Source organism: Siphateles boraxobius, unplaced genomic scaffold (assembly GCF_051911475.1).
Source record: "Siphateles boraxobius isolate OS27281-9 unplaced genomic scaffold, OSU_SipBor_1 25, whole genome shotgun sequence".
NCBI classification, from domain to species: Eukaryota; Metazoa; Chordata; class Actinopteri; order Cypriniformes; family Leuciscidae; genus Siphateles; species Siphateles boraxobius.
This window is the reverse complement of record NW_027508866.1, coordinates 27,032,827-27,060,646: the sequence shown is the minus strand read 5'-3', so window position 1 is coordinate 27,060,646 and position 27,820 is coordinate 27,032,827. Positions and strand designations below refer to the sequence as shown.

General features: G+C 34.2%; 1 protein-coding gene across 1 annotated transcript in view; it reads right to left on the bottom strand.

The window, feature by feature from the left end:
- Nucleotides 1-300: 300 nt before the first annotated feature.
- The window catches only part of LOC143750374 (long-chain fatty acid transport protein 6), a 62,445-nt gene continuing 34,925 nt past the window's right edge, over nt 301-27,820 (bottom strand). Inside the window, exons 5-10 of the mRNA XM_077243425.1 lie at nt 9,815-10,009; nt 9,562-9,652; nt 8,203-8,401; nt 6,433-6,530; nt 6,007-6,137; nt 301-2,603 (exon numbers count right to left, since the gene is read on the bottom strand). Coding sequence (XP_077099540.1) covers nt 2,427-2,603; nt 6,007-6,137; nt 6,433-6,530; nt 8,203-8,401; nt 9,562-9,652; nt 9,815-10,009 — 891 coding nt within the window. The 3' untranslated portion in view covers nt 301-2,426. The remainder of the gene's footprint in view (nt 2,604-6,006; nt 6,138-6,432; nt 6,531-8,202; nt 8,402-9,561; nt 9,653-9,814; nt 10,010-27,820) is intronic.

Below are 27,820 nucleotides of genomic sequence, written 5' to 3'. Positions count from 1 at the left end.
TAATTCAGTTTTAACAATTGTTTTCTGTATTTTCTGTTCATTGTCATAATATTCAGCAATATGCCTACACACACGGGCGCGCTCACGATATGTCCTTTATTAAATATAATTCTTGTTTATGTAGCATTTGTACAAGATGTGTAAGGTTGTCACTGCCCCCTTGTGGTTAACAGTATTTGCACATTTGTAAATAAACTGTGATTTATTGGATGATCACATGGAATCATCATGATCTAAGAGTTTCGTATAGCAGCATGGAAACACAGAAAGCATGCCAACTTTATTAAATCTAAGCAAGTGAACGATAATAAAAGTTAACTTTATTATGTAAGTGAGATGCTAACAAATAAAAACAATTACACTTTGTCATATGTGCCAGACCAATCTATGAGGTTTTCCAGTGTCCAGCACTACAATCAAACATCAGACAGTATGAACTGGCCTTGAATTGGAAGGTGGACATGATTAAAGCTACAAATACGATATATATATATATATAAAATCATATACTGTCCAATTACATTTCATTGAATTATTTACATTGTTTCATATAAATGAAAAGGCACAACTTTTGCTTGTTCATTGAGATTATAAAACCAATTCATATAATCCATTTATACAAGTCCTGCAAACATATCAGACATTTGTTTAAAGGGTCACTCCACCCATTTCAACATTAATCTTTATTGAAAGTGGGTTATATATGTAGTCGAAATGTAAAAGAAATTTTGAATTTGGTGCCCTCTTGACCGAGAAAAGACAGAAAATAACTTTGGGGCGCATTTGTATGTAAGACAACAACTCCCACAATGCAGCTCCGCAAGCCACAGCTCCGCAAGCCACTCCCACTAATCCAGAACAGCGCAAACATCAGAGAAATCACTCTTCCGTCTACAAGAAGGCTAGCTGCCAAATGAGTTTGAAATTCATTTCACAAAAAATGTCTAGTTAGTTGGCTGTGGCGAGCAGGACGAGGGCGAGGGACGTGAGAGGACGACGCGAGTGATAATGAATGACACCTGTGCAGCGGTCTCATATCTCTCACGGAGGAGCGGAAGCACAAAAGGAACAGGCCTGATTTTATGTTTTGTTTCTGTTGTGTGTGGCCAGCTCAGCTGGCTTATACTTTTGTTTTGTATTTGTTTATTTTACTATTAAAACGTTCAAATGTTCGCCGGTTCCAGCCTCCTTCTTCCCACAACAACGAACCCCGTTACATTGGCAAACTCATTAGTGAATTACTCGTTTGTATTTCTTTCTATATGGTGAATTATTGCATGATACCTGGATGTTCAGTCAGGCGAAACTAGGATGGTTCACATCACAACACAAACGTCCGTGTGGTCGTCTGATTCAGAGATTTCGTCCAGGAGAAATTGCGATCGTTGAAATTCTCTGCAGCAGACGGACTCTATCTGTGTCCGTAAAGCACAGCGAGAGCACACGCACCAGCAGCCCGCCTCAGCTCGACCCAGTCCGGGCTCCTCGTCCGCGACAGGCAGCCGCCTCCTGATCCTCCATCAGCCTCAGCTGCTCTTCACTATATTGTGGCTCGTAAAGATAGCCACGAACAGCGGATTCGAGCAGCAGAATTTCAAAATCCTCTATTCCATATCATGTTTAGTTTCTTCCGTCATTGTCGTAACTTCCTATATCCACAGCGCTTGTTAGCTTAGCTTATAAACAAGATGGCTGATATTGCTTTCAGTATCTGCAAGTGAAGTCCCACCCACTGATCTGTGATAGCTCTGTTAGCGCATTAGGCACAACCCCCTATGGGCGGGTTTGAAAGGGTGGGAATTTGTGCTTGTAGTCTATACAGAAATCCCCCCTTTTTACACTTCCTCCTACAATGACGTCAAATGACGATTTTTGCGTCATTGTAGGAGGAAGTGAAAAAGGTAAATAGTAGATTTCTCTCGTCTCAGGGGAAAATGAAAGAATGTTGCACGACCATTCAATAGTATGACTGGTTGTCTAACAATGGACCTCTTAATGCAAATGGGTGGAGTGGCCCTTTAAAATAGAACAAGAGCAGATAATGCTCATAAACTGATGTTATATTATTATACATGAATATACGTAAAACCCTTTTCTGTGCTTTACTGTTAATAAGACAAGTGAACAATACTTTCTAACCACTTCACTCAGCTTGTAACTGACTATAGTATTCATTTGTTTTCTTTATTGATGTTAATAAACCCTAACAAAATCATTCCAGTATATCTGGGCTTGGTACCCATTAGACACCTACTGGTTTATAACTAGAACACTAAAAACTCACAAACAATTGATAAAAGGCTGACCGCTGTACTGCCTATGTGGATTACACTGTAGGAAATCCACTTCCAGAAAAATGTCATCTAGTGATGTGGATGCGTTCCAAACGCATCGTTTCACGGGTCACTGCATTTCCCACAATGCACCTACAGTCTCTTCTTGCCTGACACGATGTGTTGATATGTGTGTGCAGTGAGGGGGGTGTAGGTTTTCTGCGAAGCGTCTAGGAAGTAGAGCGGCTGCTGGACTGTATCGGGACTGAAGCCCTGCTCGACCAGTCTTCCCTTCTGCTGCTTGAACGTGTCCGTCATGTCTAAGGAAGTCTGCAGGACAAAAGCAGGAAAAGCACATAAAGACTCAAGGCAATGGATGAATGTGTAAAAGCACACATGCAGGGTGCGGTTTCTTCCAGGAACATGAGTCGTACATCACTCAGTGCTGCACTATTCTGTTCTTATAACAGATTTGGATCCATTGCTTCTGTGAAGAGCGCTATTCCAATAAACTCAAATTACATTGTGACATCTCAGTATTGGATTTATTGATGAATGTCGTTGTTAAAGATGCTCTTATACTGTAGTGCATTAGGGCCAGTCCACTTTTTTCAGAAGTATTTATTCCAATCAGTCTATAACTCCAAAGAGTTATAAGCCACGAACCAAGCCAACCAGCTACGAGCTAAATCACAACATTAATTACAAAGTTTTATTTGAAGCAAAAAAGCATTTGAAAATCGTCTTTAGTGAGGGAAAGAACTACAATCCCATGATGCATTGAGAATAACAAAATCAAATTAAAAACTATACAGAAATATACACTCACCTAAAGGATTATTAGGAACACCATACTAATACTGTGTTTGACCCCCTTTTGCCTTCAGAACTGACTTAATTCTACATGGCATTGATTCAACAATGTGCTGAAAGCATTCTTTAGAAATGTTGGCCCATATTGATAGGATAGCATCTTGCTGTTGATGGAGATTTGTGGGATGCACATCCAGGGCACGAAGCTCCCATTCCACCACATCCCAAAGATGCTCTATTGGGTTGAGATCTGGTGACTGTGGAGGCCATTTTAGTACAGTGAACTCATTGTCATGTTCAAGAAACCAATTTGAAATGATTTGAGTTTTGTGACATGGTGCATTATCCTGCTGGAAGTAGCCATCAGAGGATGGGTACATGGTGGCCATAAAGGGATGGACATGATTAGAAACAATGCTCAGGTAGGCCGTGGCATTTAAACAATGCCCAATTGGCACTAAGGGGCCTAAAGTGTGCTAAGAAAAAATCCCCCACACCATTACACCACCACCACCAGCCTGCACAGTGGTAACAAGGCATGATGGATCCATGTTCTCATTCGGTTTACACCAAATTCTGACTCTACCATCTGAATGTCTCAACAGAAATCGAGACTCATCAGACCAGGCAATATTTTTCCAGTCTTCAACTGTCCAATTTTGGTGAGCTCTTGCAAATTGTAGTCTCTTTTTCCTATTTGTAGTGGAGATGAGTGGTACCCGGTGGGGTCTTCTGCTGTTGTAGCCCATCCACCTCAAGGCTGTGCGTGTTGTGGCTTCACGGTTGTAACGAGTGGTTATTTCAGTCAAAGTTGCTCTTCTATCAGCTTGGATCAGTCGGCCCATTCTCCTCTGAGCTCTAGCATCAACAAGGCATTTTCGCCCACAGGACTGCCGCATACTGGATGTTTTTCCCTTTTCACACCAGTCTTTGTAAACCCTAGAAATGGTTGTGCGTGAAAATCCCAGTAACTGAGCAGATTGTGAAATACTCAGACCGGCCCGTCTGGCACCAACAACCATGCCACGCTCAAAATTGCTTAAATCACCTTTCTTTCCTATTCTGACATTCAGTTTGGAGTTCAGGAGATTGTCTTGACCAGGACCACACCCCTAAATGCATTGAAGCAACTGCCATGTGATTGGTTGATTAGATAATTGCATTAATGAGAAATTGAACAGGTGTTCCTAATAATCCTTTAGGTGAGTGAACAACTATTTGTTTAAAATTGATATATATATATATATATTTTTGTATATATATATATATATATATATATATATATATATATATATATACATATATATATATATTGTAGTTGTACAAATAGTACAACTATTTGTTAAAAATTGATATATATATATATATCAATTTTGAACAAATAGTTGTACTATTTGTACAACTACTATATATATATATATACAAAATATATATATATATAACAAAATATATACATATATATATATGTAAAAAAAAAAAATATATGTATGTTTATATATATATAAACAATATTTGTTATTACACAACAGGCATGTACATACAAATATTTGCGTTTTTTGAGAGCGTGGGGAGACTCATTTGGATTATGTCCTTTACTTCATGACAGTATTTTTTTTTTTTTTATAATTTCAAATAATTCAACTGGGCATCTATAACAAAAACACACTATCGATGAACAACAATGGGTCACAACAGGTCTGTCTTTAAAGGTTTAAAAGTTATCGTAAAAAAAACGTTTGCCCTCTTTTTACTTTATGTGCCCAGTTTTTACTTCCTGAACCCGACTGTTGCACTATTTTTTTGTCTCGATTCTCTGATCAGTGGAGATTTCTTTGCAGAAGTTTTTCACCAGGAAATCATCTGTTAAAAATGATTTTAAAAAATAAATTGAAATAATCCAGACTGGCTGCTTCAACAAAAGCTTAAACCATCAATTAACAAGCTCAGTCGGTTGCATTTTACCACAGCACTGATTGATTCTGAGTAGTGGACAGCCAAAGGATCCTGATTACTTAGTAATAGCTGAATGACAGTGTAAAATGTCAAAGAAATTACTCTCACATGGTTGAAGATCACAATAGAGGCTGGCTGACTCTTCCAGGATAATTTCAGCGGTTCATAAGCAAGATGCTGGAGAATGTTTGAGAGATGAAAACCTAATATTGTGTTATGATGTGCTAACTGTGGTATAACTGACTCCAGACAGCAGAGTTATTGAAAAATATTGCACTGTTGAGTGGGTGCATTAACTGAGCTGTATATTAACTTGGAGAAAAAAAACAAAAAAAACCTCTATTCCATGCATATCCCAGTTTAACACAGGCAATATAAGTAGTTAGACGTCCTGAGTAATTAAAATAACGAAATGTCCCATCCTGCGTCCATCCTGGTTTTGGTCAAGTCAAGTCCCCTTTATTTATATAGCGCTTTTTACAATACAGATTGTTTCAATTGGTGATAAAAATACAAGTGGTCAATGGTAAATACATTTTCTGACCTCAAGTGGTCACAGAAGACTTTAAGATTCATGTTTATACCCTTTCCATTTTCGAAACTTTGTATACTCAACAGCTTGATTGCTTGTGAAGGATTTTTTCCAGTCTCCAGTTGACACTTGTAAATCACAAAATGTAAACTATTATCGGCCAGCTCTAATCTGCCAAATGCAACTAATAAGGCTCGAAGATATTAAGATATTATAAACATTAACATGATGATTTTCTGTAAAGCTGCTTTGAAACAATGTTTATTGTGAAAAGTACTATATAAATAAATCTGACTTGAGTGGCCTGACATGTCAACTTATGTTTCATCCACTGATGAGAAAATATAATCATGAAGTTTTCAGACAAACAGCCCACAGAGAAGAGGATGAGAGAGAGAGAGAGAGAGAGAGAGAGACAGAGAGAGAGAGAGATACCTGAACTCTCAGAAACCATGGCCATGCGTACGGAGGGAGTGTGTGGATCAGATGACTGTAGAGCCTCTCTCCATCCAATCCATGATCATCCTTCAAGACAACAGCAGCCATTCCCACTCGACCCTCGTATCCTGCAGAAACATCAGACTTCATTCACACGAGCTCTTTGAACACTGATGAATCTACTGTACTTCTCACTTCAAACACTGGAATCTGGTCAAATGTAATTAGTGCTTCTTAAAGGAAGTTCACTTCCAAATGAAAAGTTCTGTCATTTACTCGCCCTCAAGTTGTTTCAAACCTGTATGAGTTTCTTCTGCTGAACACAAAGAAGGTATTTTGTATAATAAATATAAGCAAAGTAAACACTACAGAACAGCCCTTTTAGTCTGTCTGACAGCTATCCTAGCCTGAGACGATCGTCACCTGGTACAGTGACCCCGTACACACTGACGTCCAGAAGGAAGTCCAGAGCGCCCAGCACTTCAGACACCTCAGTGGTAGACACGTTTTCTCCTTTCCACCTGCAAACCAACAAGAACATGATCCATGGCGTGGTCTCGCTGTCAAAGTCAGTGTAAAAACACAGAGAGCCATAGGAATTATGTTGGCCTTTCTGAGGATGTGAAAACAAAAGGCCCGTTCACACAAAAAATGATAGCTATAAAAATTATAAAGTCACAGTTCTAAAAAATGTTTTTGAAAAGCATAATAAAATGCCACAACTATAATGATAACGGCAGAGAGAAACTATATTGTTGATGAACAATAAAATAATTGACAGCCAATCAAAATCGGTCCTGTTTGAGCATTCAAGGGCGTTTTCACACCTGAAAGTCCGCAAGGTCTGAACCAAAGTTCATGTTTTGATACATTTTATACATTCTGTAAGTTTTGGTTTGGTTTCACATTGCAATTATGCGAGCGCACTAAAGCACTTTACATGACACACGTGCGTCCTGTCGTCAGAATCTATGTGGGCTGCATCTTGACATTGATTAGTTTGTAAACGGACGTGCGTCTGACGTCAGCGTGTTGTCAATTCGGCGGCTAATTTTGACAAGAATGAATGAACAGACCCATATCGTTGCCACTATACTGTTATTATCACGGCATTACTGCCTGCAGCACCAGCTATACTCGATAGCCTTCAAATTCACCAAATGAACGTCCTCGTTGTGCGAACATTTTATCGTCGTCGGCAGGAAAGGAGGAGAAGACTGCAAGCAATCCTGCGGGAACCACCGGAAATTTCCTTTGAATGCTCTGAAAGTCAGAACCACACAGAAAATGTGTTCACACTAGAAACGAACAAAACCTTTGTTCAGTTAGATCCGGATCGAGACTACCTCTTTTCGTCTGACCAAATTTTGTCTGTTTGGTCGGGGCTGTGGTTAAGGGGGGGTTTCACACCTGTTATTTTGATTCGGATCAAACTGAAAAGTCAGAAAATCCGGACCAAACAAGGTAGGTGTGAAAGGGCCCTAAAGCAACAGATGACAAAACTGCAGCATGCGCTTAGAATAAACACAACGTTATCTTCCACTGTTGTGGACGCTATTATAGTTATCTTTATATTTATTGTTGTGGATGTGAACAGGCCTTAACAAAGCAAATGGATCATGATCCTAGCAGTCATTTGTGTTCATATTTCACACACAGTTCCAAACGGACAAATAAAGAATCCTCTTCTGTAAAGCAAATGGAAAAAAAGTCAAGAATTTAAAACAGGATTTGAAACCTAGTAGAACTCTTTTCTTTTCTGCTTTACACTGGCATTAGGTTGGCCCTTATTAAAACTGGCTTGTGTGTGAGATTTCTCATAATAGATGTAAATGTAGTCTCCATCTGTTGTGTATATTCATGTATGTGTGAGTCAAAAGTTCAGTCAATGTAAGAGCGCTCTGCTCAGAGAGGAAACCCCAAAGGACGAGCCAGAAGGAAATGCCCTTTTGTTTGTAATTTTACTGCATGAAGGCTGAGCTTTTGGGCAGATCTTCAGAAATCCCACCAGGTTAGTCTTGGCCAGACCCTCTGCCAGAGCCCTGAAGGGTTTCAAATATTCATACAGAAATCTATCAAAGATGATATTATGACTGGTGACCTCTTGCAGCTACAAGCCAGAATTAAATGCAAAGATTCCCAACATTATAGCCACATTTGCAAGCATGAGGGAAAAAACAGTGAATTAAAGACCTGAACGTGTCTCCAATCCTGTCTTTGAAGTAGACAAAGTCTCTGTGGTCCTGAAGCATCAGATCTCCTGTGTTGAAATACACGTCTCCCGTCTTGAAGACGTCCCTCAGCAGCTTCCTCTCAGACATGGCTTTATCCCCCGCGTAGCCCAGGAAAGGGTTGGTGAACATCACTGGAGCCACCAGTAACCCTGCTTCCCCTGAAAACACACGAGTCTGGCCTGAGGATCACATGCTGCTTATACACTCAAAATAGATCAGACTTTACTTTAGGAAATTTTTGTATGAGTTTTCCTCATATATAATATAAAATCTATAAAATCATGGCTTGACGTGAACTTTTTTGGCTCACCAACCACTGTGGCTAGTGATTTTTCAAAGTTATTAGCCATTCAGCATTTTCACTGGCCACAATTTTGACTGATACCATGGGAAAAAACTGCCATAGTACTTAAATATATAATTATACTGTAACAATGACACCTTAAAATAAAGTGTAACCAAAATATCTATGAGTAATATTAATTAACTACATGTACTTACTATAAGGTTAGATTAGGGTTTGGTTATTTGCATGTAATTATGCATAATTTACTGTTATTACTATGGTAAGTACATGTAACGTATTTAACAAGGAACCAGTAAAATAAAGTGTTACCAATATTTGTTATATTATCACATAATTTGGATGCAGGTTTATTAGGCTGCTAAGACCTGACACACGGACTGACTGCGCTTACATGAATACTCAACCAGCATTTTTACATTATTTTGTGTGTATTTTACGGTTTAAGCACAAAAGCTGCGAAAAAGAACTACCTTTAGTACTGAGAGGCTTTATGTGTGGGCACTTTGGGTGTGAGCACAAAATCTGGGGGAATGAGTTATACGCGCAATCCCACACCAAAATTCAAGCCCTGTAACAGCAAAAATATTCATCCAAAGCAAATGAAATGAGTGAGTGGAGGCGGGTTTGTGTGTAATGAGAAAGCACTGCTAATATAGTGTATCTATTCTGCGGGAAATTAGTATTGGAACTTTTCAGATACAGTACCCATGTATCCAAAAATGAACACTTAGTTTAATATTTCAGATACCCTTTTGAAACCCAACAATTGAAAAATATATATATTATATAAAATTCAACCCACCACAACAATACAAATACACACACATTTGGCGGGTGTTAATGTCAAGCCCTGTAAACATAAAGGTACCATTCTTAATACTTTCCCTTACCAATGATCTAGCGTAGGTGATCCCGTCTCAGAGTCACGTAGCAGTTTTGTACTTAATATGGTCCAGCTGTCTGCTCCCAAAATGTGAAGTATATTAACGATTAAAAATATACTGACCTCACCTTTACTCACTTTAATGCAGTGTCCTGAGTCTGTCCGTATGGGCTCATACGATTGTGGATCACATTTTAAAAACTCAAAAGGCAGACTGAGCTAGAATAAATCAGAGAAAAAATCTACATTACATCAGAAAGTACCTTCACATTTCTGAATGAACTGAAATTCATCTTTGAATCTCCTTCATTACACATAATTCAAACTCAATGTTATTGGAGAGTTGGATTAGTAAACCTCAAATAAAAAAAACCCCCAGACCTTATTAAAATAACTGGCTCGTCCAATTGGTCCAATTTCATCGGTGTAATTAACAAAGCCAATACTGGCCTCCGTCAAACCATAAGCTTCGCGAATTTGGATTTTTCCAAAACGTCTGACAAGCTCCTTCCACACATCAGCTCTAAGTCCACTTCCAGCGGCGAGGCGAACTTTATGAGATGCTTCCTTTGCAGTCTGTCAACAAATAAAGCAAAATCTTAATGTTATCTAAAATGCTGTCTTTGACAAAACAATGTCAACTAGAAACTAGAAAAAAAAGTTTGATGAGACAAACTTTAAGTTGGCTTGAGAAAGCCGGACCAGAGAGTTTGAATAAGTTTAAAGTAGTTTGAAGTTTGATAGATGGATTAGTCAGAAAGAAAGAATAGTTAGAAAGAAAGAAAGAAAACGATTGGTTAGAAAGATAGATGAATAATATATATATATAGAAAGATTAGTTTCAATGAAAGAAAGATTAGTTAGATGTAGGATTACAAATTTTATTTAAATGTTTAATTGAGCTTCCAATACAATAGTATAGAAACTGAGAAAGTGTATTAGTGTGAATTTTGTATCTAAGGTAAATGATGTCACAAACCTGCCTGTTCCTGTCTGTCCAGCTCTCTTTTGTAAGTTAAATTGGTCAGAGCACTGAGACTATCACCTTTTGTCTTTATGCACTGCCTGGCCATTAAGATAATGTGAAGGTATCGGTGAAGAGTCTGGCTGATTGGATTAGGATATTTACATTACACTGTTATGGTGATTGGATTAGGATTGGTAACACTCTCAGTCTAGGGCACATTCCTTAACCGGTATGCCTCATTTACATGCTTTTGTTTCCACCTTTATGTAACTCCTCCCCCTGAAAGGGTATATGAACTAAATGTATACTGCCTTAGACTTGATTGAGATGACTACAGCGACGAAATAAAGAACTTATACCTCAACAATCTCCTGGTCTGCAACTCTATCTTTTCTACACTTGAGAAGGAAAAAGTTCACAACAGATGGTGCCGTGACCCGGATGGAGAAACTGAAACTCAACAAAGAATGAACTTTTCCAGACTGATTTGAAACTTCAAAGCTCAAAGATCTCAACAAAGCTAACTGAGTTCCAGAACTGAAGCTCAACAAAGATCTCAACATCTGACTTTCCAGTTCCAGACTGAATCTTTTGAATCCAGATTGAGCTCAACAAAGATCTGACTTTCCAGTTCCAGACTGAATCTTGAAACTTCAAGCTCAACAAAGAAAGAACTTTCTCACTGAGTTTCCAGACGGAACCTTTCCGTACAGCGAACGATTTGGTGTTTCACTCTATTCAAAGAACCACCAAAGACCAGTACAAATTTGTCATTCCTCTGCGCCGCCAGAGAAGAAGTTAAAAGACAGCTGTAGGGTTTGTTAACTAAAGTTATCCTCTAAAGTTGCTTTTAGAGATGAAATGTATCCTCTGTTTTTCAGGCAGGGAAGATTAACGTACAGTGGGGGACATAATTATTTGACCCCTTGCTGATTTTGCAGGTTTGCCCACTTACAAAGAATTTAACGATCTATAATTTTAATCATATGTACATTCTAACAGTGAAAGACAGAATCCCAAAGAAAATTCCAGAAAATCACATCATATGAATTTATAAAAATTGATAACCATCTGATGAGGAAAAACAAGTATTTGACCCCCTGGACAAACAGCATGTTAATATTTTGTAGAAAAGCCCTTCTTGGCCAGCACAGACGTCAAACGCTTATTGTAATATTGTTATATTATAAAATATTATAATATTTTGTTGTCCTTGCCCTTTGCTCTGGGCAAGGAAGGTTAACTGTGTTATCGAGTGTAGCCTCTTTTGATCAGAGAAGATTTAGTGTTTTTGTTTGTTTTATCCTCTAAAAGTTAAGAAGGTGAAAGATCCTTTGCATTTTTCTTTTAGGGAAGATTAGCGTAACATGCTAATAGTTTGTGATGTGTTGGTAACAAGGAAGTTTAACAAGATTTGATCTGTGTTAACAAGTATACCCTCTGTTAATCAGAGAAGTTTATTTTTTTGATTGTGTGGTAACAAAAGAAATCCACAAAATGGTTAGAAGAAATGCTAGGCTAGTTCCATCAACTGAGAAAAATGGACTAGCTAGCCCTTTATGGACAGACAGTGAGTTCAAGTCATTGTTAGGAGAGAAAATGGATTCCATAGTGACTGAGTCAGTTAGATTGGATTTGACAAAGAAATTTGGTATTGATCCAGACAAAGTTTGGTCTATTGAAGAATGCAAGAAGGTGTTAGGTGCATGTATCAGAAAGAAAAACATGAAAGGCATAATCTGTTGCCATAGAGAATATAGCTTATCCATTGCACAAGAACAAACTAGGTGTATTGATAAGTTAAATGAACAAAACAAACAACTGCAGACTCAAGTGTCCTGTTTCAAGACAAAGGTGAGCCATAACAAGGCCTCAACCAAATGTGACTCAGAAGACCAACAGTCAGATGAAACTTATCCTGAATTACAAGCATTCTTTGAAACAGATGTAGACATCCCATCAGTAACTGATAAGCCTGTAGATTCAGTAAAGGTATGTGTCGCAAGAAGATCTCAGGGAATTGAGAGAACTGAAAGTGTTCCTCCCAACTCTTCTGTTGTCCAAAACCAAACTGTTGCCAAAGCACTCGGACCTAGAGACATAGAAAGACTATCCCAAAGCTTACCTTCAGTACGCACATATTTTTCTGAATTCAGAAGGGCATTGATCAGTAAAATGCGTCTTTACGACATGTCGTTGGCAGAAGTCACACAGCTGATGTCACAAATTCTAACTGAATCTGAATTCAACAGTTTTGAGTCTGCTGTTACTTCTGAACTACAACATGCCAGAAAAGATGAATTGAGAGAGGGAGTTCTGAAGGCATTAAAGAACATTGTTGGACCAAACATGGACTGGTCAAAGATCACTAGTTGTGTACAGAAGAAACATGAGAATGTTAGTGAGTACACTGAAAGATTTTGTCAGTCAGCAGCAGCATACAGTGGTATAGCTGACACTTCAGAGAAGGTGCTAGAAGATAATGGTCCCCTAGTTCGCACATGGTTTGATGGTCTGTTGTCAGAACATAGAAAAGCATTGCCTTTCTTAGACTTAACATGGTCCACTACAACCATACAAAACAACTTAGACAGTTTGGCTGCATGGGAAAGAGACTCTGATGTCAAGAGTAAAAATTGCAGCAGCATCCTTTAAGGTCAACACAGAGGATCAACAGAAACGCAAATGTCCTAAGAGAGAGGGCAGTAGTTGTTATTATTGTGGTAAACATGGACATTGGGGAAAAGAGTGTAGAAAAAACAAAAAGAATGTTAGAGAAACTAACAATGTAACTCAGCTTCTGCTCAGCCTGCTGGCTGCTCTGAAGCAGCCCCTCCCCTCGTCATTAAGCTCGTTGGGCAGCTGTTTTAGTTGTTAACCAGTTGGGCTGTGAGTGCTTAATTTCCCCACTAATGCCGGGCGTACACCAAAGGATTTTCACAGTCCCAGATTAAAGACCGCCAGTCTTTAGGAATCTTACTGGAGTTTCGGCGCGCTCCCGTCGTCTCGATCGTTAAATGTGAGGTGATAATCTGCAGTCGGCGACACGATTTATGCCAGTTTTTCTCTAGTCTTTCATATCAAACATGTTTGATATTATCGCAAGTCTTTAGTCTGAGACTAAAAACTGTGAACCCAAGTCTTTAGATGTGAGCTGATAATCTTATAAAGTCTTTTCTAAATCTTTTCAAAGTCTTTAGGTGTACAGAAAGCATTACTTGCAACAGAGATAAAAGACTTCGGTTTTTGTTTAATAGAACAAAAGGAAAGTGACTATCTCAGTTTTTCCTTTGGGGGACACTGGTTAAAGTAGACTCACAGCCTTAAATGTTATTTTACAGCATAGGCCTTTCATCATTAATAGTGTTAGATCAGACTGTAAATGTAAAAAAGCCCTCATGCAGTGTCCACAATAATGCCAAATATTGTCTTACAGCGTGCACCTGTCACAAATTCGTCCTCATGTATGATGTCTGCTATGACTGAAGTTTTGTTAGAGGATGAAGGAGAAATTACTCACGATTGTGTTACGCTTACATATACACCTATGAGTGAAGTAAAAGAAACTCCCACAGAGAATTCAGAATTTGAGTAGTTTGTTGACGGTTCAGCTCAAGTAATTAAAGGTAACAGACGAGCAGGTTATGCAGTAACGTCCACCACGGAAGTGTTAGCTTCAGGACGTCTTCCAGATCATTTTTCAACTCAAGCTGCAGAACTAGTAGCCCTAACAAGAGCATGCACGCTAGCTTCAGGATCAGTTGCTAATATCTACACAGATTCCAGATATGCTTTTGGGGTAATTCATGATTTTGGTGTCATTTGGCAAACCAGACAGTTTCTAACTTCTGCTGGATCCCCCATTAAGCATGCTGAATTAGTGAAAGATCTAATGTTTTCCATGAAACTTCCAAAGAAATTAGCAGTGATCAAAGTGAAAGCACATCTCACAACTAATACTACGGAAGCTAAATGTAATGCTCTTGCTGATATGGCAGCTAAACAGGCTTGTTTCTATGCAACTGTACAAGTGTGTTCAGGTAGTGCAGCACAGAAGACAATTATGCCTCCTGAATCAATAATTGATCTGTACAAAGACGTTCCTCTGTATGAAGCATGGACATGGTTAGACAAAGGAGCCACAGTGGATTCATCTGGTTGCTGGACCAAAGGGGGAAAGTATGTCGCTCCCGAATCACTGCTGCCATATTTGGCTCAACAAATACACAGTTTAGGTCACAGTGGTCCAGCAACGATGAATCACAGGTTCTCAAATCAGTGGTGGAATCCAAAATTCTGAAATGTAGCCACAGAAACAGCCAAGAGGTGTGTTACATGTCAGAAAAATAATGATATACCAGCAGCCACTACACTAGCAGCACATACCCCAGCTCCACCAGGACCATTTCGTCACCTGCAAGTTGATTACATATCATTGCCTCGTTGTAAGGGAAAAACTGATGTTTTGGTAGTAATAGACAAGTTCTCAAGATGGGTAGAAGCTTATCCAACAGGGCGTGCTACAGCTGCACATACTGCTAAATGTCTTGTCACTGATTTCATTCCCAGATGGGGATTACCATATTGGATTGACTCAGATCAAGGTACACACTTCACAGGACAGATAGTCAAGGAAGTGTCTAGAATGTTGCAGATTAAGTGGAACCTTCACTGCCCCTATAGGCCACAAGCATCAGGACAGGTTGAACGTGCAAACAGAACAATCAAAATCAGGCTAAGCAAAATGCATCAGGAAGGAGTACCATGGGTTGAAGCGTTGCCAGCAGTACTGTGTAGTATGAGAGCATCACCTAACAGAACAGTAGGACTGAGCCCTCATGAGATTATTACTGGACGCCCCATGCAGATGCCAGGTGTGATTGATCTTAGAAATGCTGATGTACACATTGCCTCAGATGCCCTGATTGCTTACTGTGAAAACCTAACAAAGGCGGTACAGAGTGCCAGAGGGAGAGTTGAGTCATGTTGGCAGACTCCACCAGAAGGGGGACACACAATCATCCCAGGTCAATGGGTCATGATAAAGTCATTCAGAAATAAGCCATTAGAACCAAAGTGGCATGGGCCACATCAAGTGATGTTGATTACAGCCGCTGCAGTATTGTGTCAGGGAAGGAAAACCTGGACTCATTGTACACACTGTAAGGTTGTTCCCCCAGCAACAGGGATAGGTTAGGACACGGAACCAGTGAGGAGCCCCGGGAAGAACCGAACGCAACATGCTTCGGGGGTTAACCCTGGGGTGAAGACTTCCCTCATAGGCCCTATCCTAGTCCATCCTTACCTCACTGTTCCTTAGGTGTCAAAGGTTTAAGAAATAGGGAAAGAGGAAAACAACAATAGCAGACTCAGAAAAGTTTACAACCCTAGTGTTTGAACAAATACTGCTCCACTGTCTAGCAGACTCAGAAAAAGTTCACAATCCTAGTGTTTGAACAAATACTGCTCTACTGTCTTTTGTTTTTTTCTTTCTCACTCTGTGCAGACACCACTTGATGACAGTCCGGGACCCATACGCACCAACCTCCTCACCTGCGTATGAAGCCACAACCTCCAGAAAACAACTAGATCCATTGGCGAACCAACTATCACGAAAGAAAAAAATACACAACGCAGAGACTCACATATGAAACCTTCAATCCTCCATCAACATGATCAAGATTGTCGTTCTACTAAGCATCATGGACATCGCACAAAGTGTGGACTCCAGAAACAACATATTCTTAGAGCTAATGAATATGTCAAGAAATGCCTTGTTTGCTGGAAAGGACGTTTGCATGCCACACGCACCTTCAGTAGGAGCAGGAATCCCCTGGGTGGCACACCCTATCTCCAAATGTGACACGTGTACCTTATTCAATCATCATAACATGAATTATACAACAAGGATACATGTCACAATACAACAATTCCATCCTGCAAGCTAACTTCAGCTACTCCCATCATGACAGATCTACTCCTGCCAATGATGTTCTATTGGTGCATGGAAAATTATGCTACAGCATCGACTCCACTGGGTGAAATTCCTCGTGAACGTTGCAGCTTTGTGATTGAAAGATGAGCAGAATCCCACGTGTACGTTACTACAACAGATAAGAAAGAGGAAAATGACTTAACAGAGTGTTTCTCCAGAAACCCATCCCTACCAATTTTTTTTTTTAAAAAGTTGTGTATGATCTCTCCACCAACTGACACTTTTTGGTTATGTGGAACTTCTGTCTACAGCATCCTCCCCAGCCAATTTAACGGAAGGTGCACCCTGGTTTATATTCTACCAGCTATCAGAGAAAATACACACTCCACCCCAAAGTCCCCACAGCTACAAAATTCAGCTCCTACCACTAACGAAGCAGATGGCTGCATTCCAGGACTGACTTGTGCACAAACATGGTGGTCAAGAACTCTTGGAGCATTAATACCAGCTTATGGTGTCATGCAAGCCCTTGATCAAGTCAGAAGCTTATCGAATTCTGTACAGAAATTGGCCAATGATACGGCTTTGGCCCTTGGTAACATCACGGACACTCTCGCTTCGCACAAGATAATGATCTTACAGAACAGAGTGGCCTTGGATTACATTCTAGCAACGCAAGGAGGAGCCTGCACCATCATCGGACCTGAGTGCTGCACCGGGTAAATGGATCCAACAGAGAACTTGAACAAAATCCAACAAGACATTCTTGATCTTTCAGCAACATTACACCAGATGACTGAAGTTAATTTTTCATGGTTCGGAAACTTGATTGGGAAACCCTGGCTGTGGATAAAGGAAATAGCAATTCTGCTGTTATTTCTTCTAATAGCGTACTATCTATGCATCCACAGTATCAAGTGTTTCATTCAACAAATGACTCACGCCCCTCACAAAGAAATGACAGTTCCAAACAGAAAAGACTATTACCCTTAAGAACTTCACGGACCCTAAAATGGCATGTTTTGTTTCTGTGTCAACATGCAATTACAGAAAAACAAACACAGAACATGCCTTATGTGCCTGTAACTATCACAAGTTGCAAGAATGAATTTTTAATTGTTTAAATTTGTATATAATGTGACAGTTATTTAGAACTCTCAAAGGGGGAGATGTAGGATTACAAATGTTATTTCAATGTTTAATTGAGCTTCCAATACAATAGTATAGAAACTGAGAAAGTGTATTAGTGTGAATTTTGTATCTAAGGTAAATGATGTCACAAACCTGCCTGTTCCCGTCTGTCCAGCTCTCTATTTTAAGTTAAATTGGTCAGAGCACTGAGACTATCACCTTTTGTCTTTATGCACTGCCTGGCCATTAAGATAATGTGAAGGTATCGGTGAAGAGTCTGGCTGATTGGATTAGGATATTTACATTACACTGTTATGGTGATTGGATTAGGATTGGTAACACTCTCAGTCTAGGGCACATTCCTTAACCGGTATGCCTCATTTACATGCTTTTGTTTCCACCTTTATGTAACTCCTCCCCCTGAAAGGGTATATGAACTAAATGTATACTGCCTTAGTCTTGATTGAGATGACTACAGCGACGAAATAAAGAACTTATACCTCAACAATCTCCTGGTCTGCAACTCTATCTTTTCTACACTTGAGAAGGAAAAAGTTCACAACAGTTAGAAAGAAAGATTAGTTAGAAAGAAAGATAGATTAGAAAGAAAGATTAGTTAGAAAGATAGATAGAAAGAACGATTAGTTAGAAAGATAGATAGAAAGAAAGATTAGTTAGAAAGAAAGATAGATAGAAAGATTAGTTAGAAAGACAGGAAGATCGATTTGAAAGAAATATCAGTAAGAAAGAAAGAAAGAAATATAGAGTAGTTAAGAAAGAAAGATAGATTCGTTAGAAAAATTAGTTAGAAAGAAAAAGATAGATTAGTTAGAAAGAAAGAAAGACTAGTTAGAAAGAAAAAAGAAAGATTAGTTAGATAGAAAGAAAAATAGATTAGTTAGAAAGAAAGAAAGGATTAGTTAGAAAAAAAGAAAGAAAGGATTAGTGAGAAAGAAAGATGGATTTGATAGAAAGACAGAAAGAAAGAAAGGATTAGTTAGAAAGAAAGAAAGATAGATATATTAGTTAGAAAGAAAGAAATATTAGTTAGAAAGAAAGAAAAATTAGTTAGAAAGAAAGAAAGATAGATTAGTTAGAAAGAGATAGATAGATTAGTTAGAAAGAAAGATCGATAGATTAGTTAGAAAGAAAGAACGATAGATTAGTTAGAAAGAAAGAACGACAGATTAGTTAGAAAGAAAGATACATAGATTAGAAAGAAAGATAGATAGATTATTTAGAAAGAAAGATTAGTTAGAAAGAAAGAAAGATTCATAGATTAGAAAGAAAGAAAGATTAGTTAGAAAGATAGATTCGTTAGAAAGAAAGATTAGTTAGAAAGAAAGAAAGAAAGATTAGATAGAAAGATGGATTAGTTAGAAATAAAGAAAGAAAGAAAGAAAGAAAGATGGATTAGTTAGAAAGATAGAAAGAAAGATGGATTAGTTAGAAAGAAAGAAAGAAAAGTTAGAAAGAAAAAAAGATTAGTTGGAAAGATCGATAGATTAGTTAGAAAGAAAGAACGATAGATTAGTTAGAAAGAAAGAACGATAGATTAGTTAGAAAGATAGATAGATTAGTTAGAAAGACAGAAAGATAGATTAGTTAGAAAGAAAGATACATAGATTAGAAAGAAAGATAGATAGATTATTTAGAAAGAAAGATTAGTTAGAAAGAAAGAAAGATACATAGATTAGAAAGAAAGAAAGATTAGTTAGAAAGATAGATTCGTTAGAAAGAAAGAAAGATTAGTTAGAAAGAAAGAAAGAAAGATTAGTTAGAAAGATGGATTAGTTAGAAAGAAAGAAAGAAAGATGGATTAGTTAGAAAGAAAGAAAGAAAGAAAGATGGATTAGTTAGAAAGAAAGAAAGAAAAGTTAGAAAGAAAAAAAGATTAGTTGGAAAGAAAGATAGATTAGTTAGAAAGAAAGAAAGATGGATTAGTTAGAAATAAAGAAAGATGTTTAGTTAGAAAGAAAGAAAGATTAGTTAGAAAGAAAGATAGATGGATTAGTTAGAAAGAAAAAAGATAAGTTAGAAAGAAAGATAGATAGATTAGTTAGAAAAAAAGAAAGATGGAATAGTTAGAAAGAAAGATGGATTAGTTAGAAAGAAAGAAAGATTAGTTAGAAAGAAAGATGGATTAGTTAGAAAGAAAGAAAGATGGAATAGTTAGAAAGAAAGATAGATTAGAAAGAAAGATGGATTAGTTAGAAAGAAAGAAAGATTAGTTAGAAAGATAGATTAGTTAGAAAGATAGATTAGTTAGAAAGAAAGATAGATATAGTTAGAAAGAAAGAAAGATAGATTAGAAAGAAAGATGGATTAGTTAGAAAGAAAGAAAGAAAGAAAGATTAGTTAGAAAGAAAGAAAGATGGAATAGTTAGAAAGAAAGATGGATTAGTTAGAGAGAAAGAAAGATTAGTTAGAAAGAAGGAAAGACAGATAGATAGATTAGTCAGAAAGAAAGAAAGATTAGTTAGAAAGAAATAAAGATTATTTAGAAAGAAAGATTGATTTGTTAGAAAGAAAGATTGATTTGTTAGAAAAAAGAAAGATTAGTTAGAAAGAAAGAAAGATTAGTTAGAAAGAAAGAAAGATTAGTTAGAAAGAAAGAAACAAAGATTAGTTAGAAAGAAAGATGGATTAGTTAGAAAGAAAGAAAGATTAGATAAAAACAAATAAAAATAGATAGATTAGTTAGAAAGAAAGATTAGTTAGAAAGAGAGATAGATTTGTTAGAAAGAAAGAAAGATTACTTAGAAAGAAAGACAGATTAGTTAGAAAGATGAATTAGTTAGAAAGAAAGAAAGATAGATTAGTTAGGAAGAAAGATGGATTAGTTAGAAAGAAAGAAAGATAGATTAGTTAGAAAGAAAGATGGATTAGTTAGAAAGAAAGAAAGATTAGTTAAAAACAAATAAAGATAGATAGATTAGTTAGTAAGAAAGAAAGATTAGTTAGGAAGAAAGATGGATTTGTTAGAAAGAAAGATGGATTTGTTAGAAAGAAAGATGGATTAGTTAGAAATAAAGAAAGAAAGATTACTTAGAAAGAAAGATAGATTAATTAGAAAGAAAGAAAGAATAGTTAGAAACAAAGAAAGATAGATAGATTAGTTAGAAAGAAAGATTAGTTAGAAAGAAAGATGGATTAGTTAGAAAGACAGAAAGATGGATTAGTTAGAAAGAAAGAAAGATTAGTTAGAAAGAAAGAATGATTAGTTAGAAAGAAAGAACGATAGATTAGTTAGGAAGAAAGAAAGATAGATAGATTAGTTAGAAAGAAAGATAGATTAGTTAGAAAAAAAGAAAGATAGATAGATTAGTTAGAAAGAAAGAAAGATTAGTTAGAAGGAAAGATGGATTAGCTAGAAAGAAAGAAAGAAAGATGGATTAGTTAGAAAGAAAAAAAGATTAGTTAGAAGGAAAGAAAGAGAAAGAAAGATAGCTTAAGAAAGATTAGTTAGAAAGAAAAGAAGATAGATAAGTTAGAAAGAAAAAAGAGAAAGAAAGATAGATTAGTTAGAAAGAAAGATTGATAGATTAGTTAGAAAGAAAGATAGATTAGTTAGAAAGAAAGAAAGAAAGATAGATTGGTTAGAAAGAAAGATTAGTTAGAAAGAAAGATAGATAGATTAGTTAGAAAGAAAGATAGATAGATTAGTTAAAAAGAAAGAAAGATTAGTTAGAAAGAAATAAAGATTAGTTAGAAAGAAAGATAGATTTGTTAGAAAAAAGAAAGATTAGTTAGAAAGAAAGATAGATTGGTTAGAAAGAAAGATTAGCTAGAAAGAAAGAAAGAAAGAAAGAAAGAAAGAAAGAAAGAAAGAGAAAGAATGATAGATAGATTCGTTAGAAAGAAAGATAGATTGGTTAGAAAGAAAGATTAGTTAGAAAGAAAGATAGATAGATAGATAGATAGATAGATAGATAGATAGATAGATAGATAGATAGATAGATAGATAGATAGATAGATAGATAGATAGATAGATAAGTTAAAAAGAAAGAAAGATTAGTTAGAAAGAAAGAAAGATTAGTTAGAAAGAAAGATAGATAGATTAGAAAGAAAGATAGATAGATTAGTTAGAAAGAAAGAAAGATAGATAGATTAGTTAAAAAGAAAGAAAGATTAGTTAGAAAGAAAGAAAGATTAGTTAGAAAGAAAGATAGATAGATTAGAAAGAAAGATAGATAGATTAGAAAGAAAGATAGATAGATTAGTTAGAAAGAAAGATAGATAGATAGATAGATAGATAGATAGATAGATAGATAGATAGATAGATAGATAGATAGATAGATAGATAGATAGATAGATAGATAGATAGATAGATAGATAGATTAGTTAAAAAGAAAGAAAGATTAGTTAGAAAGAAATAAAGATTAGTTAGAAAGAAAGATGGATTTTTTAGAAAAAAGAAAGATTAGTTAGAAAGAAATAAAGATTAGTTAGAAAGAAAGATGGATTTGTTAGAAAAAAGAAATATTAGTTAGAAAGAAAGATAGATTATTTAGAAAGAAAGATGGATTAGTTAGAAAGAAAGAAAGATGGATTAGTTAGAAAGATAGATAGATTAGTTAGAAAGAAAGATAGATAGATTAGTTGGAAAGAAAGAATGATAGATTACTTAGAAAGAAAGATAGATAGATTAGTTAGAAAGAAAAAAGATAGATTAGTTAGAAAGATAGATAAGTTAGAAAGAAAAAATATAGATTAGTTAGAAAGAAAAAAGATAGATTAGTTAGAAAGAGAACGATTAATTAGAAAGAAAGATAGATTAGTTAGAAAGAGAACGATTAATTAGAAAGAAAGATAGATTAGTTAGAAAGAGAGATAGATTTGTTAGAATGAAAGACAGATTAGTTAGAAAGAAAGAAAGATAGATTTGTTAGAATGAAAGAAAGATAGATTAGTGAGAAAGAAAGAAAGACAGATTAGTTAGAAAAAAGAGACTAGTTAGAAAGAGATTAGTTAGAAAGAGAGATAGATTAGTTAGAAAGAAAAAAGATAGATTAGTAAGAAAGAAAGATTAGTTGGAAAGAAAGATAGATTAGTTAGAAAGAAAGAAAGATAGATTAGTTAGAAAGAAAGATAGATAGATTAGTTAGAAAGAAAGATAGATAGATTAGTTAGAAAGAAAGAACGATAGATTAGTTAGAAAGAAAGAAAGATAGATAGATTAGTTAGAAAGAAAGATAGATAGATTAGTTAGAAAGAAAGATAGATAGATTAGTTAGAAAGAAAGATAGATAGATTAGTTAGAAAGAAAGATAGATAGATTAGTTAGAAAGATAGATAGATTAGTTAGAAAGAAAGAAAGACAGATTAGCTAGAAAGAAAGATACATAGATTAGAACGAAAGAAAGATAGATAGATTATTTAGAAAGAAAGATTAGTTAGAAAGAAAGATACATAGATTAGAAAGAAAGAAAGATTAGTTAGAAAGAAAGAAAGATAGATTCGTTAGAAAGAAAGAAAGATAGATAGATTAGTTAGAAAGAAAGAAAGATTAGTTAGAAGGAAAGATGGATTAGCTAGAAAGAAAGAAAGAAAGATGGATTAGTTAGAAAGAAAAAAAGATTAGTTAGAAGGAAAGAAAGAGAAAGAAAGATAGCTTAAGAAAGATTAGTTAGAAAGAAAAGAAGATAGATAAGTTAGAAAGAAAAAAGAGAAAGAAAGATAGATTAGTTAGAAAGAAAGATTGACAGATTAGTTAGAAAGAACGATAGATTAGTTAGAAAGAAAGAAAGAAAGATAGATTGGTTAGAAAGAAAGATTAGTTAGAAAGAAAGATAGATAGATTAGTTAGAAAGAAAGATAGATAGATTAGTTAAAAAGAAAGAAAGATTAGTTAGAAAGAAATAAAGATTAGTTAGAAAGAAAGATAGATTTGTTAGAAAAAAGAAAGATTAGTTAGAAAGAAAGATAGATTGGTTAGAAAGAAAGATTAGCTAGAAAGAAAGAAAGAAAGAAAGAAAGAATGATAGATAGATTAGTTAGAAAGAAAGATAGATTGGTTAGAAAGAAAGATTAGTTAGAAAGAAAGATAGATAGATAGATAGATAGATAAGTTAAAAAGAAAGAAAGATTAGTTAGAAAGAAAGAAAGATTAGTTAGAAAGAAAGATAGATAGATTAGTTAGAAAGAAAGAAAGATAGATAGATTAGTTAGAAAGAAAGAAAGATTAGTTAGAAAGAAAGATAGATAGATTAGAAAGAAAGATAGATAGATTAGAAAGAAAGATAGATAGATAGATAGATAAGTTAAAAAGAAAGAAAGATTAGTTAGAAAGAAATAAAGATTAGTTAGAAAGAAAGATGGATTTGTTAGAAAAAAGAAAGATTAGTTAGAAAGAAATAAAGATTAGTTAGAAAGAAAGATGGATTTGTTAGAAAAAAGAAATATTAGTTAGAAAGAAAGATAGATTATTTAGAAAGAAAGATGGATTAGTTAGAAAGAAAGAAAGAAAGATGGATTAGTTAGAAAGAAAGATAGATAGATTAGTTGGAAAGAAAGAATGATAGATTACTTAGAAAGAAAGACAGATAGATTAGTTAGAAAGAAAAAAGATAGATTAGTTAGAACGATAGATAAGTTAGAAAGAAAAAATATAGATTAGTTAGAAAGAAAAAAGATAGATTAGTTAGAAAGAGAACGATTAATTAGAAAGAAAGATAGATTAGTTAGAAAGAGAACGATTAATTAGAAAGAAAGATAGATTAGTTAGAAAGAGAGATAGATTTGTTAGAATGAAAGACAGATTAGTTAGAAAGAAAGAAAGATAGATTTGTTAGAATGAAAGAAAGAAAAAAGATAGATTAGTTAGAAAGATAGATAAGTTAGAAAGAAAAAATATAGATTAGTTAGAAAGAAAAAAGATAGATTAGTTAGAAAGAGAACGATTAATTAGAAAGAAAGATAGATTAGTTAGAAAGAGAACGATTAATTAGAAAGAAAGATAGATTAGTTAGAAAGAGAGATAGATTTGTTAGAATGAAAGACAGATTAGTTAGAAAGAAAGAAAGATAGATTTGTTAGAATGAAAGAAATATAGATTAGTGAGAAAGAAAGAAAGACAGATTAGTTAGAAAAAAGAGACTAGTTAGAAAGAGATTAGTTAGAAAGAGAGATAGATTAGTTAGAAAGAAAAAAGATAGATTAGTAAGAAAGAAAGATTAGTTAGAAAGAAAGATAGATTAGTTAGAAAGAAAGAAAGATAGATTAGTTAGAAAGAAAGATAGATAGATTAGTTAGAAAGAAAGATAGATAGATTAGTTAGAAAGAAAGAACGATAGATTAGTTAGAAAGAAAGAAAGATAGATAGATTAGTTAGAAAGAAAGATAGATAGATTAGTTAGAAAGAAAGATAGATTAGTTAGAAAGAAAGATAGATAGATTAGTTAGAAAGATAGATAGATTAGTTAGAAAGAAAGAAAGACAGATTAGCTAGAAAGAAAGATACATAGATTAGAACGAAAGAAAGATAGATAGATTATTTAGAAAGAAAGATTAGTTAGAAAGTAAGAAAGATACATAGATTAGAAAGAAAGAAAGATTAGTTAGAAAGAAAGAAAGATAGATTCGTTGAAGAAAGAAAGAAAGAAAGAAAGAAAGAAAGAAAGAAAGAAAGAAAGAAAGAAAGGATTAGTTAGAAAGATGGATTTGTTAGAAAGAAAGATTAGTTAGTTAGAAAGAAAGAAAGATGGATTAGTTAGAAAGAAAGAAAGAAAGAAAGATGGATTAGTTAGAAAGAAAGAAAGAAAAGTCAGAAAGAAAAAAAGATTAGTTAGAAAGAAAGATAGATTAGTTAGAAAGAAAGATGGATTAGTTAGAAAGAAAGAAAGATTAGTTAGAAAGAAAGAAAGATGGAATAGTTTGAAAGAAAGAAAGATGGAATAGTTAGAAAGAAAGATGGATTAGTTAGAAAGAAAGAAAGAAAGATTAGTTAGAAAGAAGGAAAGATAGATAGATTAGTTAGAAAGATAGATTAGTTAGAAAGAAAGAAAGATAGATATAGTTAGAAAGAAAGAAAGATAAGATATAGTTAGAAAGAAAGAAAGATAGATTAGTTAGAAAGAAAGATAGATAGATTAGTTAGAAAGAAAGATAGATTAGTTAGAAAGAAAGAAAGATAGATAGATTAGTCAGAAAGAAAGAAATATTAGTTAGAAAGAAATAAAGATTAGTTAGAAAGAAAGATTGATTTGTTAGAAAAAAGAAAGATTAGTTAGAAAGAAAGAAAGATAGATAGATTAGTTAGAAAGAAAGAAAGAAAGAAAGATTAGTTAGAAAGAAAGATAGATAGATTAGTTAGAAAGAAAGATAGATTAGTTAGAAAGAAAGATAATTAGTTAGAAAGAAAGAAAGAAAGATAGATTAGTTAGAAAGAAAGATGGATTAGTTAGAAAGAAAGAAAGATTAGTTAAAAACAAATAAAGATAGATAGATTAGTTAGAAAGAAAGAAAGATTAGTTAAAAACAAATAAAGATAGATAGATTAGTTAGAAAGAAAGATGGATTTGTTAGAAAGAAAGATGGATTAGTTAGAAAGAAAGAAAGATTACTTAGAAAGAAAGATAGATTAGTTAGAAACAAAGAAAGAATAGTTAGAAACAAAGAAAGATAGATAGATTAGTTAGAAAGAAAGATTAGTTAGAAAGAAAGATGGATTAGTTAGAAAGAAAGAAAGAAAGATGGATTAGTTAGAAAGAAAGAAAGATGGATTAGTTAGAAAGAAAGAAAGATTAGTTAGAAAGAAAGAAAGATTAGTTAGAAAGAAAGAACGATAGATTAGTTAGGAAGAAAGAAAGATAGATAGATTAGTTAGAAAGAAAGATAGATTAGTTAGAAAAAAAGAAAGATAGATAGATTAGTTAGAAAGAAAGAAAGATTAGTTAGAAGGAAAGATGGATTAGCTAGAAAGAAAGAAAGAAAGATGGATTAGTTAGAAAGAAAAAAAGATTAGTTAGAAGGAAAGAAAGAGAAAGAAAGATAGCTTAAGAAAGATTAGTTAGAAAGAAAAGAAGATAGATAAGTTAGAAAGAAAAAAGAGAAAGAAAGATAGATTAGTTAGAAAGAAAGATTAGTTAGAAAGAAAGATAGATTAGTTAGAAAGAAAGATAGATAGATAGATTAGAAAGAAAGATAGATAGATTACTTAGAAAAGAAAGATAGATAGATAGATAGATAGATAGATAGATAGATAGATAGATAGATAGATAGATAGATAGATAGATAGATTAGTTAAAAAGAAAGAAAGATTAGTTAGAAAGAAATAAAGATTAGTTAGAAAGAAAGATAGATTTGTTAGAAAAAAGAAAGATTAGTTAGAAAGAAAGATAGATTGGTTAGAAAGAAAGATTAGCTAGAAAGAAAGAAAGAAAGAAAGAAAGAGAAAGAATGATAGATAGATTAGTTAGAAAGAAAGATAGATTGGTTAGAAAGAAAGATTAGTTAGAAAGAAAGATAGATAGATAGATAGATAGATAAGTTAAAAAGAAAGAAAGATTAGTTAGAAAGAAAGAAAGATTAGTTAGAAAGAAAGATAGATAGATTAGAAAGAAAGATAGATAGATTAGAAAGAAAGATAGATAGATTAGTTAGAAAGAAAGATAGATAGATAGATAGATAGATAGATAGATAGATAGATAGATAGATAGATAGATAGATAGATAGATAGATAGATAGATAGATTAGTTAAAAAGAAAGAAAGATTAGTTAGAAAGAAATAAAGATTAGTTAGAAAGAAAGATGGATTTGTTAGAAAAAAGAAAGATTAGTTAGAAAGAAATAAAGATTAGTTAGAAAGAAAGATGGATTTGTTAGAAAAAAGAAATATTAGTTAGAAAGAAAGATAGATTATTTAGAAAGAAAGATGGATTAGTTAGAAAGAAAGAAAGAAAGATGGATTAGTTAGAAAGAAAGATAGATAGATTAGTTAGAAAGAAAGATAGATAGATTAGTTGGAAAGAAAGAATGATAGATTACTTAGAAAGAAAGATAGATAGATTAGTTAGAAAGAAAAAAGATAGATTAGTTAGAAAGATAGATAAGTTAGAAAGAAAAAATATAGATTAGTTAGAAAGAAAAAAGATAGATTAGTTAGAAAGAGAACGATTAATTAGAAAGAAAGATAGATTAGTTAGAAAGAGAACGATTAATTAGAAAGAAAGATAGATTAGTTAGAAAGAGAGATAGATTTGTTAGAATGAAAGACAGATTAGTTAGAAAGAAAGAAAGATAGATTTGTTAGAATGAAAGAAAGATAGATTAGTGAGAAAGAAAGAAAGACAGATTAGTTAGAAAAAAGAGACTAGTTAGAAAGAGATTAGTTAGAAAGAGAGATAGATTAGTT